We start from the raw sequence: 14,550 nt of genomic DNA, 5'->3' as shown, positions 1-14,550 counted from the left end.
AAATAAAAAACACATTAGATACTTAAATGGCTTAAATACAATTTAGAAATGTAACTGAGCTGAACTCAACTGAAATACAGTAGAATATGTTTAAGATTAGATAGTAAAATTACTTAAACTGTAATTTTTTTTAGCTAAATTGAAATATAAAAAAACTTAAATAAAAACAAGAAAACACATAACAAAATGATCAAAACAAACAAAAATTTTAACTAAAAACAAATAAATAGGCTAAATCAACCAACCAACTGGCTATTTATTTATATCTGGTTCTCCTTTTTTATAGACTTTGTCTTGTTAAACCTGTTGGACATTGGACATCCTGTTGGGCACATAATCATGTTGACCATATGACCTTGTTGCATCTAATTGCATAATAAGAACTGTATTAATAACAGACCTCATGAAGTAGGTCAAATCTCAGTTCTGGGTCTAATCACGCTCACAGACATCAGGTATGTGTAGAAGATACAATAGCCCCGGATTTCTTTTTTCTATTTCTCTTCCAAAACCTATGTATTTCTCATGTAGGCTAATATAATTGAATTTTATCATGAAAGGGTCTATGACCACGAGGTCTGTGAATGTGATGTAGGGGGTCAGTGTCCAGATATATAAACCCACAATTTTATCACATTTCTTATCACAACTGCTTAAATGAACATTTACTATTCATTTGTTGAGTAATAAATAACTAATATCATGATGGTGGTTAATATTAAAACTGTATGTAGTTTTGTGTATTTTAGTGACTTGATTGAAACCCCGTACAGCTGAGTGAGTGTAATTCACTGTCATAAATATATAAATGATATAGCTTTACACATGCTTTTGCTGTAAAGCAATCTGCCCTTTTCACAGAATTTCACAGCTTTTCACCAAATAACATCCCAGTAAATGCCTCTGCATAACAGGAAGAGTGGGAAATAAACAGAAGTTTTGTATTGTTTGTACATTTATGTTTGTACTTTTGCAAAGCTCTTTGAGCAAGGGCTCAAATTGTATTATTTAGTATTATTGTTGTTGTTGATTTTCTTAGAAACTCATGACACAGCTGGTCATGTGATGTCAACATGACCATGGCCATGAAGGGGCAACATGCCTCATAGAACATAGCAACTTTTTGTAGAAGACTGGCTCTTATTTGCATGTACTGTACATCATTTAAATATTTTTCAGAAGTGCAGTTTAGAAAATATATATAAAATATATAGGCTATTTAAAAATCATGGTAAAAATTATATTTCTTTTTTTTCAGTGTATTTTTTTAAAAATACAATTGCATTGCTATAGTAAATGACGGGGATGAATGAGAGGGAGTGGCAGTAAAGTTCTTTTGAGCTGTGTGTGTGTGTGTGTGTGTGTGTGTGTGTGTGTGATTGAGCAGCAGTAGTTTGATGTAATGGAGGGGCTGGGCGAGTCAGTCCGCCTACACGGGCTTTGTGTTGATGTTCAGGCGGTGCTACAGCGCTGACAGTTCGCCACAAGAGCAACACCAGAGATCAGCATTCCCAACACCCGACCCATCCACCATAAAGAGAGGGAGAGAGGGAGAGAAAGAGCACAGACAGGCGTTGTTTTGGGCGATTTGGTTTGTAAGGGAGTGGAGCTGGACTGAATCATGGTCACTTCTACGTCTTGCACCGGCTCCACGCTGCTGGAGCCAATTAGTAGGATCATTCACCTGCCACTGGACCAGGTAAACTGTCACTTTAACAGGATTTATGTTTCGCTTTTGTTATTTTGCCTGACAAAGATCGCTAGCTGGTGTGAAGTCGTTTGCTGTAAATCCAGCACATTTGATGCGCACGTCTGTCACTGACAACTGCACGATATAAGAGCGTTTTAGTACGGTATTCTTGCATATGACATAATAAGCCTGAAAGTCATCTTCGCGCATTTCATAACGCCCGTTTGTCTTTTCCTCTCTGTATTTTTCTCAAAATAATGACTGATGACAAGTGATTCACTGGCTGTGATGCTAAACCAATTATTTAATCTGTTAGACAGCATTTTTGGGTATCTAGGTAACGTTCGCTTCAGAGAAACCCAAACAGAAGGCTCGCGAGGGAAGTTGTCTGAGTAGGCAGCTCGAGAGGGTTTGACACACCGCCATAGTCACAATTATGCCTGTGCTGGAGCGACGTTCTGCAAAAATAGAGATTATATTTAAAGATGGCCTTAATAGAGCACTATGTATCATACATTATTTAAGCAAAAGCACACTCTAGTTAAGGCAGTGAGGCGAGAGTTGTTTCAGGCCCCCCTTTTTGACGTTGTTGGTTTGTTTAGGGGTCGTCGTCTTGTTTGTAGGTCTTTTTCTCTAGATGATTTATCTAAATGTGAAAACAATTGTATTTTTTATGTGATTTACATTGGAATTTGCAAGACAGGAGGTTTCTGTTACTAAACGTTAGCAATAGTGATTCATCAAGACTCGGATCTTTTGAATCAGTGCATTAAACGATTCATTAACTCGTTCCTGGTTTCCTCAAGTTTTTTAAAATTTTTTATTTTATTTTTTATAATACCTATATTTAAAGAACATCATAATCAACAATATAATGCTAATATAACTATGTATATGTATATCAGTTCTACTCACATTTCCTATCCAATGATAATATTTATATATAAAATATAATTCCATATTACACCATATATATGTATTTATTTATTTATATGTATCCTATATATTGGTGTTTTTTTTTTACCAAGCACTTTCCAGCAGATATATTCTGTGGTTGTTAGAATCATTTGCCTGTAGATTTTGTGTGTGTGTTTATGAATTATTAATAAAGCCTGTGGATAAGTCATATGCCTCAGGTTAAGTCATACCTTTCTTTCATAATCCTTTGCAAAACAAGAGTTATCCGGCATCTGTTTCCAATGCCACTGCATTAAGCTAATGTGGAGGTGTGATAAAATATTCATCATAATGTAGCAATTAAAATCCTGGCTGCCATGCATGAACGTAAGGGATAGAAAGTTCACTCTCATGTACAGTGAGATGTTCTGAAGTGCATCTAGTTGAAAGCCTTTTTATCAATGTATTGTTAAAGGTTGATTAAATCTGAACTATCATATACATTTTCATGATGGATGCAGCTTTGTTCAATTTGTTTACTTACACATGGAATTAGTAATAAAACAGCGAATACTCCAGAAATGTACAGCAAGACCTTTATCAGTGTCCGTTGACTTGGTGTCGCAATAAGTCTTGTTCTGTTCCGACTCCAGTGTATTCGCTGCATTACACATATTGTATTTTCAGGTTCTTTGACCTCTTTAGCTGGTGCTGCCCGTCTCGTAATGCAAGTCTGGGCAAGAATGAGTAAAGAAATGCAGTCATTCTGGAGCGTAGACATTCTGAAACACCCACCTGTTCAACATCTTAGATGATAAATATCTTTTATGGGTGTGGGACCCAGCAGCTACAGTGCTAAGGGAATAGTTAACCCAGGAATGAAAATGTGTTCACTCTCAGGTCATCCAAGTGTAGATTGGAACAGATTTGAAAAGATTATGCGCTCACCAATGGATCCTCTGCAGTGAATGGGTGCCGTCAGAATGAGAGGCCATACATGACTCCATTCCACCAAATAATGTTGAAAAGCTGCATGTTTGTAACAAGCAAATCCATCTTTAAAGCGTTTTAGTCTTAAATCAATAGTTATGGCCAATATATGAGTCCATTATACATTACGCTTCCTCCAGTGAAAAAGTTCATTCATGTTTAGAAACGTTTTGGCCTGTTTTCAATTGTAAAAGGAGCTTGATCTGTGCATATTTCTCTCCTGATTCAGGTGAGACTATTTTTTTTATCTGGAGTAAGTAGTATATATAATAATGCATTATAATCTATTCAGATGAAGAAACAAACTTATCTACATCTTGGATTGCTTGAGGGTAAGTATAGTTTCAGCAGATTTTCTTTTTTGACTATTACTTTTAATGCCAGCATTCAAGTCATCAAGATAAGTCAAGGATGGAAATCCAAGCAAAAAAGGTGGTTTTCAATCTGGAAGTCCATTTGGTTATGGCCACAGTTTTAGTGCCCTTTCCTCTGCCATTAGCATGCTTCTTCACCAGCTTTTCTGAATGAGATTTTGGCAGGAGGCCTCAAGTCTACAAACCCTCTCCCAACACAAGTCCACTCCAGAACTCCTGTTAATGTGACAGGAATCAATAACTCAGCTGAGCACATGAAACGAGCTGTCATGATTACTGCGTCCTGAGCTTTAGCCAAACACAGGAGTGAAGCCATATAGATCTAGTTCTGATTATGTAAGATGTGGGTTGCTAGGCTGAGCTCAAAATTTTGTGCTGTAAGATGGCAGTGTATAATTTGAAACCATTGCAGTTAAAATAGCCATGTCACTAAGGACACTTCCCATTCAGCTGTGGTAATATCGTCTCATTGGTCCTAAAGCCCTTGGTTTCCTGGTTTGCATTTCAGTTCACTATAGTTAAATGCATAGTTCACCCAAAAATTCACTCACATGCTCACATACACGTTGTGTAAAACCTAGATGACTTCCTTTCTTCTGGGGAACAAAGAATAAGATATTTTAGCTTTGGGGTCCAAGTAACATTGAAAGATTTTCATTTTTGGGTGAACTATCCCTTTAATGCTGAAGTGTGTTATATTTTACAATTCAAAATAACCAGTGAAATATGTAGTCACATATAGGTTAATTTATCTAGAAAAGTGAAAACATAGTGACTTCCTTTTGAAAACTTGCTCTCAACGAGCCTGGTAACAGAAACATTGAGTCAACCAATGGTGTGAGTTTAGGGCGTGGCTATCTGTTTGGCTAACCAATGGCAGACCGATGGAGTTTTTGGGGAAACTTTTGAAAAGTTTTTTTTTTTTTTTTTTTCTGTTTAATTATGTTAGTGGTGCAGAGATTACCCATTTTGACTTTAGAAAAACTTAATGAAGGTTAACAGAGGTAGAAGCCAGTCATGTATTTTCAATGCTTCAAAAAATTCTAACTGACCCTCTAATGTCACATGGACTACTTTGATGATGTTTTTCTTACCTTTCTGGACATGGACAATAGTGTTGTCACGGTACCAAAATTTCAGTATTCGGTACCGATACCAGTGAAAATCCACGGTTCTCGGTACCAATTTCGGTACCAAAGCAAAACACAAATATATGCTAATTAAAAAAAAAAACTTTTTAGCACTAAAAATAAAACCAATGCCATTCTTTATACTTATTTACAATTGTGTTTCAAGTTTTTCTACAAGTTATATAATTATGAAAAACAGTAAACAAGTTTCACCCAAATTTAATTTGTCTTTTAATTTATGAAATTTAAACACATTTTATTTCTGGCAAATAAAGGGGATTTTCTATTAAAATTAAAACATGTAAGAAATATTGTGATTTATTTCTTTAAAAAATAAAGTTTTATAAATTTTTTCAACAGTAGTAGCAGTATCACATACATTTTACTAAATAATAGTAATATTTCTAGCACAATGCCTTTATGTAAAAATGAACTTTTAGGCCTAATGAATGCATATTTGTCATTTTAACTGAACTTAAAACTGGTGGTGATGCTTAAGATATTTTTGGTCATTGATGGTTTCTGTAAAAAATAGTAATAGATCATATTAATTATTATTCATATTAATTATTATTAAAAGATAATACTACTACTAATTCTACTATCATACTAATGTATATCCAATGCACTACGAATTGATGAGCTGCTGGGTTCATGAATATTAATCACCTTGTCTGCGTTCGGTCAAACTGATTTGCTGAAATCAAAACAGGGACGGTACTAAATCAGCGCCCAGCCAATGAAATTGCCATTTGCCCATTAGCTCCGCCCACTAACGGAGAAACCGGTATGTCTTCTGCTTGTTCAAAAATGAATATGAATAATTCTAAATGAACTCCATAACAGGAAAAGACAACAAAGAATAGTTTACATATAGTGTGTCGATTCAGCGTGGTAAGACTCTCGCTCTCTCTCTCTTTGCATGTGTGAGAAACTGAAAAGATCGCTTGATGGAGAGAGAACTCTGAAGCTCAGATGCTGAAATTTATGCAAGCTTCATGCGCTTCGGTCTATGTAGTAAACAAACCCGCACGTCTCTGCCATTCATTAATTCACACAGAGACGCGCAGAACCTGGATTCATATTTCAAGCAACATTTGCGGCTTAACATTTACAGATGCTGGTCCATATGGAGATTTGATTTGATTCATTTATGCTAACTTTGACAAATTCTATGACTGTCCATATTAAAATGTAAGTTTCATTTTCATGACTGGATTTTGAGATTCCGTCCACATTTTCTGCTTCGCGGAAATCATGGCGCTGAACCGGGTTTGAACGGGACCTCGGTACTACCGGTACTTAAAGAAACCTGGTACCGTCACATTTACATTTTTTTAGTACCGACTTGGTACCGAAGTACCGGGTCTTTTGACAACACTAATGGACAATATACCGTACACACAGCTTCAATCGAGGGACTGAGAGCTCTCGGACTAAATCTAAAATATCTTGTTCCGAAGATAAATGGAGGTCTTACTGGTTTGGAACGACATGAGTGTGAGTCATTAATGACATAATTTTCATTTTTGGGTGAACTAACGCTTTAAGCAGCAACTTTTCCAATTTCCAATATTTATGTAATTCTCAAAACTTTTGGCCACGACTGTACACACTTTCAGCAAGTCAAATACTGAAGAGTTTCGTGAATAAGATGACAAAATTTACATGGAAAGATGTGTATTTGCATTGGAATAAATAGAAGTGCTACTTCAAAGCATTGTGCACCTGGTTAAAGACTCTAGAGTCTAAGTCTCACATTTTTCTCCCCTAACTACCTGTTGAAAGACAGGTGCATATGTTTTTGAAGCGCTTTGTAATAAGGAAGCTCACAGGTCTCTTGTCGCTCACCCCAGTGAGCACAGCAGGAACATGAGGCGAAGCCTTGATTTCTCAGAGGAGGTATATGCCCGCCCTCTATCTCTCTAAATGGGCACTCTCTTGGGACCAATTGCCTCTGCTTGAGTTCTGCTTATGGGAGTATGGTACTTTTTTTCTGTAATGTGATAAAGTTCAGCTTGGTCATTTATTTCTTTCTAGATGATTGGATTGGTTGCAGTATATATAATAATTGGTTTATGTTGAAGTAGTAAACTTACTAAAACTGTAATAAAAATACAGTAAATAGAAGTTACAAAAACAAGTTTTGCACCTGGCTTTTTCTGGCTCCCTCTTGTATGTCTTCCAGGGGATGTTATTGAAATCATCCATTAAGAGAAATAACTTCACTGTGGCACAGGGGTGGGCGATGTCTACCAAAGTGGCATTGGACGATGGGGGGGGGGTATTATTTGTAGTGCATGCCTAACTGTATTATTGTCTTGTAGGGTCTGTTGGCTTGGTTAAGCACTTGTGTAGTAATGATAACATTTCTCCTGAGCAGTACAAGTCAGCAGAGTTCATCCAAAGAATCTCAATACTGTAGTTATTTAGTTTAATATAGACAGGATTGGATCATTAAAGGTAAACGTAAAATTATGCAACTGTGCATCTCACTTGGAGGTACAGTTGACCCAAAAATTATATTTTAAAGAATGGTGGTAACCCATTGGCTTGCAGCAGAAGAAAAAAACCTCATACAGCTTCAGAGCAACTTGAAAGTGAGTAAATGATGTCAAAATGTTCTTTTTTGGGGTCCACTATCCCTTTAAGAATGAACAGTGTCACAAAATTAATTACAGATTTAACAGACCGTCTTGAAGCAATTTTCAGTCTCCTTAAGACCCGACAGCATCTCATGGTTTCTTCCAGACGGCATCTGCTGCTGACAATGCTCAGGTGTGATGTTATTTTGGACTGGTGCTTGTTGTGACTCATGGCTGATGTGAAAAGGAAATTGATCTCATTTCGGTCGCTTTTCCTTCTCCGTGACTTGCTGTCAGTCTCACTTCCAGCCTCTGTGGCAACATTGTATCCTAGCAACCAGAACTTTTAGAAACTGATTGTAAGTCATTACAGCTTGTAAGGTGGGGTTGCCAGCATGTCCCTTTCTGAATGTGTGGTCTGATTTAGCCATTCTTTTATTTATATATATATATATATATATATATATATATATATATATATAAAACACATTATGTTTATTTGCAGGCTCATTTATAAGGTGGGAAAGCTTAGTTCAAGTCCCAACTGCTGAAAGTACACACATGGAGAATTAGGGTCTGAATCAGCATGCCTTAGTCTTCTCCAGCAGATGCTCGTTTTCCCTGGTGGATTGTAGAATTGCAGACTGCATTGAATAAAAACTGGTAAATGGAGGCAGTTGTCATTTAAATGGGTGGAGCTGAGAACACACACACACACAAACACACAAAAAAACACTGAGATAATAGAGTGCAGAAGGCCAAAGGTATGATTCATAAAACCCAGAAATGAGTAAGCATTATTGAACTTCTGGTTCCATCATCCCAAAGTCAATAGTTTGGGATTTCTTGGTGATATATTACATGTCTAATATTACATTACTAGTAGCTTTATTAGTTAGTACACATTCCTCAGATTCTATTTACACAGAACAACTGACAAGTTATATTGTGACTCAACAAATGTGGGCTTGTTATTCTCACTTCGTCTTCCTTATTTCTTCAGAAACCCAACAGTAAGATGACAATTGATGTTCATGTGGGGTGTTTACATCCTTTTCTCATTTTGACAAGCTTCCAAAGTGAGTTGTTGAAAATGAGAGGAAATGTCACTGGCACTTGTTAAATGTATCACTTTTTTTGTAGAGAGTTGCCTCCACAAGTGAGGGTGAGATTTTGCATTGGTTTTGTGTTGGCTAGCTGTTTGTCTCCTTTTGTATTCTGTTTGAGGAGGGGGTAAATGGAAGCTGTTTGTCATGCAGGGCAGGCCTGAATGGTGGTTTATTTATAGCTGACCAAGGAAGCTGTGATCATTGGATGAACATAAAGGGACGTAGCCGAAGCCTGCTGCCAGGTGACTGGAGTCTTTTGTGTTTGGTGAAGTGTTTGAAAGCAGGAGATGCTCCATTCAGCAGCTACAGCTTTATATGCAGGACGAGAAAGGACAGTACAGCTTGAGCATTTGAGATCCTTCTTGTTTAATCGAAATACAGGAAAATAGTAATATTGTGAAATAATTTCACTTTATATTTTTATTTACTCAAAATGGAATGTATTTCTGTGATGGCAAATTCACATTTTCAACAGCCATTACTCTAGTCGTCAGTGTCACATGATCCTTCATGATCTTTCCTTGCGCTGCCATAAAGCTTTATTTTTTTCTGATGTACTATACTATTCCATTTGTTATTTCTAGTTGACTTTCATTGTCCTGTGTTTTGAAGATCTGAAATGTTTGTTTGTGTGTTAGAGTTCCTAAAAAAAACAAAGTCAGAAGATGCCATGGGAAGTCAGAACTTGCTCATGTGTTCACCCTCTCTCTCTCTCTTTGTGGTTTCCTGTAGTATGCACCACATGTGGTGATGGACTTGCTTCTCAACAGCTGAGGAAGTATGTTCTGTAAGTATATAGTTAGACATACAGCATGGGGTAATTTGATTGTGGTTAACACGTGTGGCATAACCACAAGGAACTTCCTTTTGTACATGAATTTTTATTTGTTCATCTTTTTGAATCTGCCAGCTCCTCAGCGGCCATGGCCTGAGAAATCAAAGTGTCCACTGGTTACTGATTCAGAGTGTAATCTGGGTATTGTTTAGGGTCTCTCTTTCTCTTCTCAACTGATGTTCAGGCTCTTTCTGGCAGGAAAAGCCACTTTTGATGTTCAACTAGCAGACAGACAGTTCCCTGTTCTCTGTTCTCAGTCTTTCTCTTTATTTTCCTCCATGGATGAAATTTAGAAGGCAACCTGCTTCTGTCTTCATTTTGTGCCCTTACAAAGTGAACCAATGAACAAAGTTACATTATTTTGGATGAGGTAATTTGGAGTTGATCAACATTTGCTTCAATGGTTGTGGGAAATAGTTGAATTTCCCCCCACTGTCCTCATTGCACAGAATTGCCTGGAGAAAGGCGTTTTTATATGTGGAAGTTCATGTTAAATTTATGCGCCATATGTTATTAAATTAGTATGAGCTCCTTGTTTTGTTTAGTAAAGCAAACATGAGTGACTATAAATCATACATCTGAAGACTGAATAGAAATGAATATGGAAAATATCATGAATGATAACTTGTCGCTTGGAGGTTAGCTTGAGCAAGGCTCTGGAGGAAATGTGGCTTATCTTGAGAACACTTCTGGCACACTAGCTTCTTATCTTTGCCTGCAAGTGAAGTTGGAATTGCTGCCTTGCTGAGACCTATTTCAGAGATGGATTGCCAAGCGAATCAGTGAATACTGAAGAACAACATTCAGTCCTGAAACAGATGAGTAGGCTTGCAGACTCTGCTGGCAGGCTGTTATATGTGCATCGGATGCGTTAGAGAGTCACACAGGTGTGAAATGAAGTACAGAGTAGATTCCCATGGGAAATGGCAGATGCCACATGCAGGTTTGGCAAGCCTGGCTTGACTGGCTTGCTTCTTGAATCAGATTTCTGCTTAATTCTTACCTTTGACTTCCACTTTTTCTCAAAGTTTCTTTAACTAGTGTCCCACAGTATATTGGCAAGCGTTACTGACTAATGATGACTTCACTGTTCTTGACAACTCTCTGCAACAAATACAGTGGTTTCCAAGTGAAATAAAACATGCTTGTATTTTAGCTGAGATATTTATGATTATACACTTAATTTGTCAGCTATAAAAAAAAATGTACGACCAGTTTTGCAGGGGGAAAAAAGACCAGTTTTGCAGGAAAAAAAAAAGATTAACTTATGGTTTGTGTCAGTAGTTTATGCAACCACTCACAGAACTGGTTACTTGCTCTATAACCTGAAGATCCTGAAGTTTCTGTGAGGGTCACGGGAGATTGAGATCTATGTAAAATCATGCCCGTGTAGAAATATCTGCCAGAGGAGCTGCCAGAGGTGTCCCTCCTCAAAGCCGATCGGCCTCGCTTTGGTGAAGTTATGCTCTGTTGAGCAGTTGGTTGCTTGGATACCAAATGTGAGGCCCAAGCGGAGCAGTGGACTTGTAGTCAAATGGAACAAGTCTTGTTTACCCCCTGCTTTGTTAACCGTGCAGCTGCTGTATCATAAAACATAAGCACATCTGAGACCGTTTTGCTGTAAGGTGAAACATTTAATCAGTTCAAATGTGTTGCTCAGCAAATAAAAGACATTTGTTTTGAAGTGTGGACGTGCTGGGCTTCGTGTCTTAGGGAGTCATTTCTATTTTTTCAATTTTTTGGGATAAAATTGTGAAAGGCTTCAAAAGAAAGAAAAAGACTAAGACTAACTGAATTTGTTTGGCCATTCTGCACAGTTTAATTTTTAGTTTGGTAGGTGAGGTTTTTTAGGTTTTCTATCTGCATTTTGAGTAAATTCTGTTCACAAGTAGCCAGTATACTTGAGGCTCCAAAATTGTGCCTAAAACGGTTGCATTTGCAGCCAGAAATATTAATTTTTATTAATTAAAATATGAATTCTGTTAATGCATGAACTTCGTATTATTTGTTGTGCATCTGCCATCCAGTAATCGCAACAAGATTTCTTACCTTTTAATAAACAAAGTATCAGCTTTCAAATTCTGCTAAATTCGTAAACCTTTATGGTGCTCTGCATGAGCAATCACTTTAGCGCCCCAGTTATATTATAAGATAGTTTACAGTGCAACTTACTGAAATGTCTCATGTATTCACTCATTCAGTGTTTCAAATTGCGGTAAAAATGTGTAAAGTGTGTAAACAATGCCACGCAACATTTACTTCAGAATAACCATTTGGCATCCATGAGCTCATCAGTCAGCTGGTAAAAATAACTATAAACAGGAGCATTTTGTGAAATATATGTGCTATATTGCATATTCATATTTTTACTTAACCTGTTAGCTACATGATAAGAAAGAATGGAAGGAGCTAAAGATAAAATTCAACACCTCCAATATAATGCATGTTACTAATGAATAAAAAATACTTTTTATTTTTATTACAGGTTTGTTGTGCAAGACATATGACCACATTTATAGGATGGATTGAGGTTAATTCAGATGCAATGTTATTGTTTGTTGTTGCTTTTTTATTTCAAATGAAAAAAAGTTCCACCTATCCTCAGAATGTTTTTTTCTTTCCTGGGGAACACAACCTAAAATTGTCTGAATAGAGCAGTCTTCCTATTCTATGCAGTTTACTGTAATTCTGTGCAGTATTCTATTTGAGGTTCTGAGCTCTCTGAAAAACAGAGGAAGAAGCAGTGTCTTGCATTTCTTTCGTCTTTGCCAGGAATCTCTGCCAAGGTTCTTTGTCACAGTTAAACCTGACTGGCAGTGGCACAGATAGCTTAATTGCTCTAGGTTTAGTATCGCTTATTGCAATGAAATTGATTACCATGTGAGTGCTTTGAAGTGATTGTGTGTGCGTGTCTACTTTTTTAACTGAAGAGCTCAAATAAGTGCCTAACTTCTCTTTTTATACTACCAGTAATATATTACACTCCCATGAATTATAGAAGTGAACCCCTTTCTGCATTATTCATTCACTTTGAAGACACCTGTAACAAAGCTTATATCTTACTGGTCAAATCTGTTATCTGAATCATGTTTTATTATTTGTGACACTTTTTCTGAGCTGGCGACCATTATGGGTGTACACAAATAGTCGAATATTCAATCTGTAATTATTGTTAAAAAAAATAAAAACACTATTCAAATTTTACTACGTGTGGCAGTAAATGCAGAGGATTCATAATCACATGGAACAACAAACAGCAGTCCGGAGTGAGCCGAGAATAAAACGTATCTGATAGCCAAAGAAAAGAATCACCAGCCTCTAAAATGTTCACATTTTGTTGCATTGCAGCCTGAACTGAAGACGGTCACAGTTTTTGTTTCATTCAGCTGTATTTACTACATCCGAGTGAAAGATATAACACCAACATATCAGAAAATAAAAATCTATTTTGCTGAACCACCGTTTGCTTAAAGGGGTCATATGACTTTCCTTAAAATAACATTATGTTGTGTATTTGGTGTAATACAATGTGTTTATGTGGTTTAAGGTAAAAAAAAAACACATTCTTTTTCACATAATGAACATGTATGAAAATGATTGCCATTCTGAAAAGTGAAGTGTTCCCTGATTGGCCAGCTATCCAGTGCGTTGTGATTGGCTGAATACCTCAAGTGTGTGACGGAAATGTTACGGCACTTACCATACTGTGATACCGTCTCCCGGAACTATGAGACAAAACCAATAAAATCCATTACAAAGGGGGCATTTGTTGCATCCAGTGGGGACATAATTACTGATTATAATGAGTTATACTGTCTTTACGTGTTGCGTATCATTGTGTATCCATGTCAACATGAAACCATGTCATGTCTTTGCTTCGCACACCTCTTTGTGTCTCTGGAAATCTGTGTCGGCTTGCGTTCTTATTATTGTCAGACAGAGGAGCCAACTTTCACCCGAGTATGGGAATATTATTTTTTTCTCAACATTAACATGATGTGAGAGAAAATAAACAAGGTAAACAGGCCGACTCAAGTGAATGTACTGTACTGTACTGTAACTGGTACAGTCAGCTTTATTTATTTATTTATTTTTATTTTTTGCTTGCTCTGCTTGAGCTTGAATGAGATATAACGTAACATTGTTGTAGAACACTGATGTGTATAATGCCTAATCATAAGCTTGTTCTGAAATCGTGACAAAAACTTGATATAAAATTATAATCTTTCTTGTTAAATCTCATTTAAAAAAAAATGTGTATATATATTTATTTATTTATTTATTTTTATGAACCCAAATATTTACATTTTTAAAAAATGCCTATCCGTAGTGCCCATGCAACAAAATATGGCAAAATGGCTAATGGCAAAAGAAATTGAACGCTATTCAAAATACTGATAAGTGTTGATGTTAAATCTTTACGTCTCCTATTCAAACAGTAGCTGGTGTTAGATTTGAAAGAATGAAAACAATGCCTGCTGGAAAATCTAACTATAACAATCTTCTGCTGATTTAAAGGTACAATTTGTAAGATATTTGCAGTAAAATATCCAAAAACCACTAGGCTAGTGCTATATATTTTGTCCAGCTGATTACTAACAATATCTCTAATGTTTTCAACTACTTGTAAATCATGAGAAAATTCCCATTCTAAACAGGGACACTGGGCAGCGCAGTCGCCTGTCAATGACGTTAGTTACCCTTCGTTACCACCTTTACTGACGTAGAAACCACATGACAACAGTGTCGTGGACAAATGCGGAAGTAGCTTCGCGACAAACTTCAACTAGAAAGGATGCCGATCTCGCTTGTGTTTTACTCAACAGGTGAGTTGTTTTGATTCGTATCTTTACAGAAAACGTATGCTATTATAACGATTAGTATCAAGGGGCATACACGCCAAACGCGGGGCATCGCGTCTCTAGACCCGATCTACTCGC

General features: G+C 36.8%; 1 protein-coding gene across 1 annotated transcript in view; it reads left to right on the top strand.

Annotated features, from left to right (window-relative positions):
• The first annotated feature begins 1,398 nt into the window (after positions 1-1,398).
• The window catches only part of LOC132111675 (lysophospholipid acyltransferase 2-like), a 49,264-nt gene continuing 36,112 nt past the window's right edge, over positions 1,399-14,550 (top strand). Inside the window, exon 1 of the mRNA XM_059519210.1 lies at positions 1,399-1,699. Coding sequence (XP_059375193.1) covers positions 1,622-1,699 — 78 coding nt within the window. The 5' untranslated portion in view covers positions 1,399-1,621. The remainder of the gene's footprint in view (positions 1,700-14,550) is intronic.

Source organism: Carassius carassius, chromosome 31, assembly GCF_963082965.1.
Source record: "Carassius carassius chromosome 31, fCarCar2.1, whole genome shotgun sequence".
NCBI classification, from domain to species: domain Eukaryota; kingdom Metazoa; phylum Chordata; class Actinopteri; order Cypriniformes; family Cyprinidae; genus Carassius; species Carassius carassius.
The sequence above is the reverse complement of the archived record's forward strand: the minus strand, read 5'-3'. Positions and strand labels throughout refer to the sequence as shown.